Here is a 5,510-nt window from a genome sequence, read left to right on the forward strand (position 1 = left end):
GATTTTTAAAATTTTTGTTTTTTAAATTTTCCTATTTATCAACTTACTGGGATTTCAATGTTTTGATTTTTTGATTGTTCAATTTCTCGATTTTTTGAATTTTTATTTTTTGATACGATTTTTTTTTTCAAAAATATTTAGTTTTTCAATTTATTAACTTTACGATATTTCAGTTTTACGATTTTGAAATTTTTTTATTTTTCCGTTTTCAATTTTTGACGTTTCTAAATTTTCCGATTTTTCAAATTTTCGATTAACTGATTTTTTGATTTTCCCATTTCTCTATTTCTTGATTTTTCAATTCTTTCTTCAATTGTGATTTTTCAATTTTACGATTTCTGGATTTTTCAATGTTTCAGTTTTGGATTTTTTCACTTTTCCGATTCTTCAATTTTCTTTCCATTTTTCAGTTTTTCAAGATTTCAGTTTTGAATTTTTTCACTTTTTCGATTTTTCAATTTTCCTTGCATTTTTCAGTTTTTCAGTGTTTCAGTTCTGAGATTTTGCAATGTTTCGGTTCTTCAATTTTTCCATTTTTTGATGTTTCGATTTCTCGGTTTTTCATTTTTTCGATAGGTATTTTAATTTTTCAATTTTTAAGTTCTAGATGTTCCGTTAATTTTTTGTTTTCCTTGATGTTTCGATTTTTAAATTGTTTAATTTTTAGATTGTTCAATTTCTCGATTTATAAATTTTGCAATTTTTTTCATTTAAAATGTTTCAATTTTTCAATTATTAAGTTTTCGATTTTTCAATTTTGGTGTGGAGCAAGTTAATGTAAAAGTGAGTACTTCGATAGTTAAGAGTCATGAGAGGTGACTAGTTCTGCAGAAGTGCTCATTGGAGCAAGTTAATGTACCTACGTTATAGTGAAATAAAGAGAACATAATTCAGAGCAATTAGTGTTATTTCGAAAAGCTCTAGTTATCTCATGAGGAGATAATTGGACACAAGAAAAGTTAGAGTTGGTGATTATTGTATTTTTATAGCAATTTCTCAAAAAGCGGGAAATTGTTATATCAACTTGCACTATTGCATTGATTATAACTTCGTTCCTCTTATCTTGTTACCAAATGTTAATAAAATTCACAAAACGCGGTTTCGGGAAACGCTCGAGGTATTCGAGAATAAATGTTCAAATTCAAGCCGCAAGAAAATTATTAATCGCGTGCATAAAGAATACACAGAAATTACGTTAACTCATTTATTTATTTATTTTTTTATTTATTTGGGTACATAAATCCCACTTACAAGAACTCGTAAGACTCGGCCCGCAGTTCACGTCCATTTCTATCGACGCCAAGAAATATAGTCTTGTCAAGCCATGCCTTTTCGAGAACTTTTCCAATACACACCCCGTAGTCACAGTAAATTCTTCCAATTTGTATTTATTATCATCGCGTTTAATAGCTGACTTCATTTAACCTTGTTGATAAACCTTTTTATTTGTTTCTTTATTCTATGTGGGTAATCCAGATGGAGACTGGCACAGCAAAATTCCACATCACAATAACATGAACATAATAATAGCAACCTTTGAATCAAACAGAGAAAATAAAAAATTGGTATATTTTGCTGAATCAGTATATTACAGTAGTACCACCTTACAAAATGTTCTAACCCCCTAGTGTAAACTGCGTGGTTCTATTACATAGTCGTCGTTATAATACAAAACTTCAAAAAGATAATTATCCCCAATATCGCGTTCCGTTCCTCTATCATGGAAATAAAAATTCGCTTTCCCAGCTCTGAACAAATTGACTTTTCCAATTTTCGTCTCCCCTTCGTAACTTATTCTTCCAATATGGGTCACCCCCCAGCCATCTTCGTGTCTCCCAATCACCCCAACTTTGTCTTCCATATCCTCGTGAAAATCCTTGGCGGTAGTTACAACCCAACGAAGATGATTTTGTTCACCACTTAGAATCTACAAACTGTGTTTTAGTGAAAGATTTCTATCGAACGGTACTTACTTTGATGTATTTGTCGGTTTTCTTGGGTCCGTTCAGTACCGCTATTGCCTCTTTGATATTCCTTGATAAATGGGTACCACTTGCCAGCCTCCGTTTTTAACATATGTTTGACCGATGTAGAGATCTTTGCCGCTAATGTCTTGACCTGCAACGATAGCATCCGAAGGGATAGTACCTGTGTATTCTCTCCAGTAGAAATATGGGTAGCCACAAGTACAAAAAATACAGGAAAATAAAAGCGTTGTTGCGAAAAGAAGCTTAAAACGAATCATCGTAGAGCTGCAACGAGACTAAACGAATTTTGTGGAAGTGGTACTGGTAAGTCATCAAGTAATGCTTTTTTAATTGTCTTTATTTCAAGTTCTTAAAAGTCAATAATTTTGTTTTTATAGGTTGATTATAGTAAGGTCAAACGTTAATAATTAGCAGAAAAAACTCAACAGTCGAGTACAGATCTAAATATTTTGTTGATCCTTTGGAGTCATCTGAGGTATAAGCGTCTCCCTTATATCAAGTTTTTGCCCAAAATCGGCGTAACACAGTACATCGTATACACTCAAGTTGTTCTCTGAATCTTTACTAGCGTAGAAAAATTTGGCGTCTCCTAAAGCGAAAGCATTGATTTTCCCAATCTGGGTAACATCCTCCGTGGTACTCTTTCCTATGTAAACATATCCCTTACTGTCCTCATGTCCTCCAAAAACAGCATGTTTGTTCAGTAATACAACGTGCAGATTGGTAACATTAGCAGGAACCCATTGGAAATTCGCCGGTGGTCCACACAAGATCTAACCTTACACGTTTTTAAGCACGTCTAAATTGGTACGACTTGGTACTCACCTTGACGTACTTATCTGTTCTTTTCACGCCTTTAATGGGCACAGCTACCTCTATCACCCCGGGATTGATCGTTACTGGAAAAACCCCCTCGTCTCGAATATAAGCCTGACCTATGAAGATGTCATGACCGAAAGATTGACCCCCGACTACCGCATCGTCAGGAATAGTACCATCGTAGTCCCTCCAATAATAATCTTCTTTAACTCCAGAAACTTTGTCCACAGTTAAAGAAACCAAGAAACCAAAAACGAAAATAACTAACATCGTGACACCGAACTACTCTTTAGGTGTTTCGAACGAGTACTAACGCTCATTAGCGACCGAACTTTATCAGTAACTCATTAAAAAACCTCAAATATGCTATTTTTTATTCATTGCTACATTTACAAACAGAATCCAGGTCCGTTGGGTGGCTGCGCCGCAATCCCCCTCATATTCATCCTACAAGCGTGTTCCTCCAGCCTCGGTCGAGCAGCCCCAAAATCATTAACACTTTCCGCAGACCAAAGTTTCTCGGCTGTTGCGCACGCCCGAGGCCACACTCGAGGCATCACATTGTACTCGTTCACCGATTCCGTCCACATGCAGGCTTCCCCACCCAAAACCAGCTTCTTTTGTTCATCGGTACCATCGAAGTTTAGAGGTTCGCACTCGTAGAACTTTTGCCAGTCGCTGCCGCTGGACAAGTGGTCTAAGTACCAGCAGGAAGAGAAGACGCCGTACTTGCCGGCTTTAGTCACCTAAAATGGTACAAGTTAGATCGGGCTTTGGAAGAGTACTAGTGGTACGTCTCTGAGGGTGTCGAAGCCTTCGCCTCGCCACACGTGGACGAGGGTGGTGTTCGGGAGAGTGACTCCGTTGACGAAAACTTCCTCCCAGACGAGGTATTTGGAATTTAGCTTGTCGAGGAGGTCGACGACGTGTTGGATGAAGTAGTTTTCCAAGCTTTCGTACGAGCTGATGTTGTTGTCGCTCATGAAAGTGGTGATGTCGGGGTTGCTTTGCCTGGAATGTAAAGTGTGAAAAGAGGGTTAGTTTTAGTAGTGTGGTGGTACCAGCACGTGAAGTCGACTTCATCGCCACCGATGTGGAAGTACGAGTCTGGGAATACCCCCACGACTTCTGTGAAGAGGTTGTTGATGAAGTCGTAGGTTGTGTCTTTGCTGGGATCCATGGGACCGAGGTTACCATTGGGTTGGTTGTTGGAGTAGCAAGTTGTTAGTAGCTCGGGGTGGGATGCACCCCATGAGCTCGTGTGTCCAGGGGTGTCGAATTCAGGGATGACTCTAATCCCGCGGACTCGAGCGTACTCAATAACTTTAGCTATGTCGCTTGGTTCGAACACTTTTGACACCGGGTGGTACGCACCTTTTTCACTAAGGTCACCAATTAACACACACCCAAAAAAATTCAACCTTGTTTACCTCAACTCTGGATATACGCGACTCTTGTACGGAAAACTCTGGTCATCAGTGAGATGCCAGTGGAAGACGTTGAATTTGTTATAAGCCATTCCATCCAAAGTCTGTAGGATGATATTCACCGGAAGAAAATGTCTACTGGTGTCCAAATGCAACCCTCTGAACGAAAATCGGGGGAAATCTGTGATGGTAGTGGCGTTTATGACGAGCTAAAATTCACGTACTGCAGCGGTACTACTTTTACACGTGGGGGTACTTACGGCGTCTTGCTCCTGGTAGATAAGTTGTGAGAAGGTTTCCAACCCTCGCAGCGCCCCCCAGATGGTTTGTGCAGAAAGGGTGGCCCCATCGGCGTTCACGGTCAGTGTGTCTACAAACTACCATCAGTACTAACACACAACTTCAAAGTACTTACAATTTTCGTTGTCTCCGAAGTCCGGGAGAGCGTCATCCGTACACTCGTCACTCACTTCCACCTTCAAACTTTTCAAATTCCCCAATAAGCTTTCATCTAGATGCCAGAGCTTCGTGTGTTTTTTTCCCCGTCGTACTCGTCGTTCCAGAGAGGCCGAGGTGGCGGCAATAATTGACCAGTATCTAGTGAAAGCATCGTCGAGTAAACTCGGACAGCCGATGTCTGCGGGACCCTATAATCTGACACTTGACATTTGACACTTCTTGGTGGGTTATTACCTGGAACCTGAAGGTGTAATCTCGTACTATAAAGTAGTCCGAAGTTTTTTCTTCCTGTTGGGGTTTCGGCCATACTTCTCCTTTCGTAGCCCTCACGGCTGGACCGTAAGCGCTGGAGATAACGACGAGTGCGGATAAAGCTATTAACAGTTTGAACATGATTACGGGTTATCACGTACTAGCGCAGGGATGCGGGCAGCAGTAGTATTTATATTCAAGAGCGAGGAGATTGAGATCGGTCGATATGGAAAGAGGCAGTGGCGTAACTACCGGTGTTCCGCGTGTTCGGCGGAACACGGGCCCGCTGCTTCAAGGGGCCCGGTCCGGTCACACGAACATTTTTTTATTAGATTTTGTTTATATTATTGCCCAAATTACATTCTGAAATAAAAAATTCGAAAATGTGCGGTAATCCCAGGATCGATGGTCGATCGCTATTTACGAATTTTTTGCTGCAAAGGGCGGCATCTCAATATCATAGACTCAATAAACTCGGGTTTTAGGGACCGGCACCGGCGGTCGAAAATGCAGCAGCATCTGTTTGTAATAAACCTGTCGCAGTGTCGCAATCCCATTGTAGCAA

At 40.1% G+C, this 5,510-nt stretch overlaps 1 protein-coding gene across 1 annotated transcript; it reads right to left on the reverse strand.

Moving 5' to 3' along the window:
* Positions 1-3,167: 3,167 nt before the first annotated feature.
* On the reverse strand, positions 3,168-5,151 carry LOC135123942 (beta-hexosaminidase subunit alpha-like). The gene is made up of 7 exons (XM_064048806.1): positions 4,928-5,151; positions 4,650-4,881; positions 4,495-4,604; positions 4,238-4,443; positions 3,869-4,189; positions 3,602-3,818; positions 3,168-3,553 (listed from the first exon to the last, which is right to left on the reverse strand). Exons 1-7 carry the CDS (start codon positions 5,084-5,086, stop codon positions 3,197-3,199), a joined length of 1,602 nt encoding a protein of 533 aa, XP_063904876.1. The 5' UTR covers positions 5,087-5,151; the 3' UTR covers positions 3,168-3,196.
* Between the last annotated feature and the right edge of the window lie 359 nt (positions 5,152-5,510).

Source organism: Zophobas morio, unplaced genomic scaffold (assembly GCF_036711695.1).
Source record: "Zophobas morio isolate AGI-343-1 ecotype UQ-CSIRO unplaced genomic scaffold, CSIRO_AGI_Zmor_V1 ptg000007l, whole genome shotgun sequence".
NCBI classification, from domain to species: domain Eukaryota; kingdom Metazoa; phylum Arthropoda; class Insecta; order Coleoptera; family Tenebrionidae; genus Zophobas; species Zophobas morio.

Excerpts from the sequence above, each read along its gene's own strand:
- LOC135123942 (XM_064048806.1), bottom strand. The coding sequence starts at position 5,086 with ATGTTCAAACTGTTAATAGCTTTATCCGCACTCGTCGTTATCTCCAGC. Across the intron at positions 4,882-4,927 it reads ATTACACCTTCAGGTTCCAG|GGTCCCGCAGACATCGGCTG; the intron begins GTAATAACCCAC and ends GTCAGATTATAG. Across the intron at positions 4,605-4,649 it reads CTTCGGAGACAACGAAAATT|ACACACTGACCGTGAACGCC; the intron begins GTAAGTACTTTG and ends GGTAGTTTGTAG.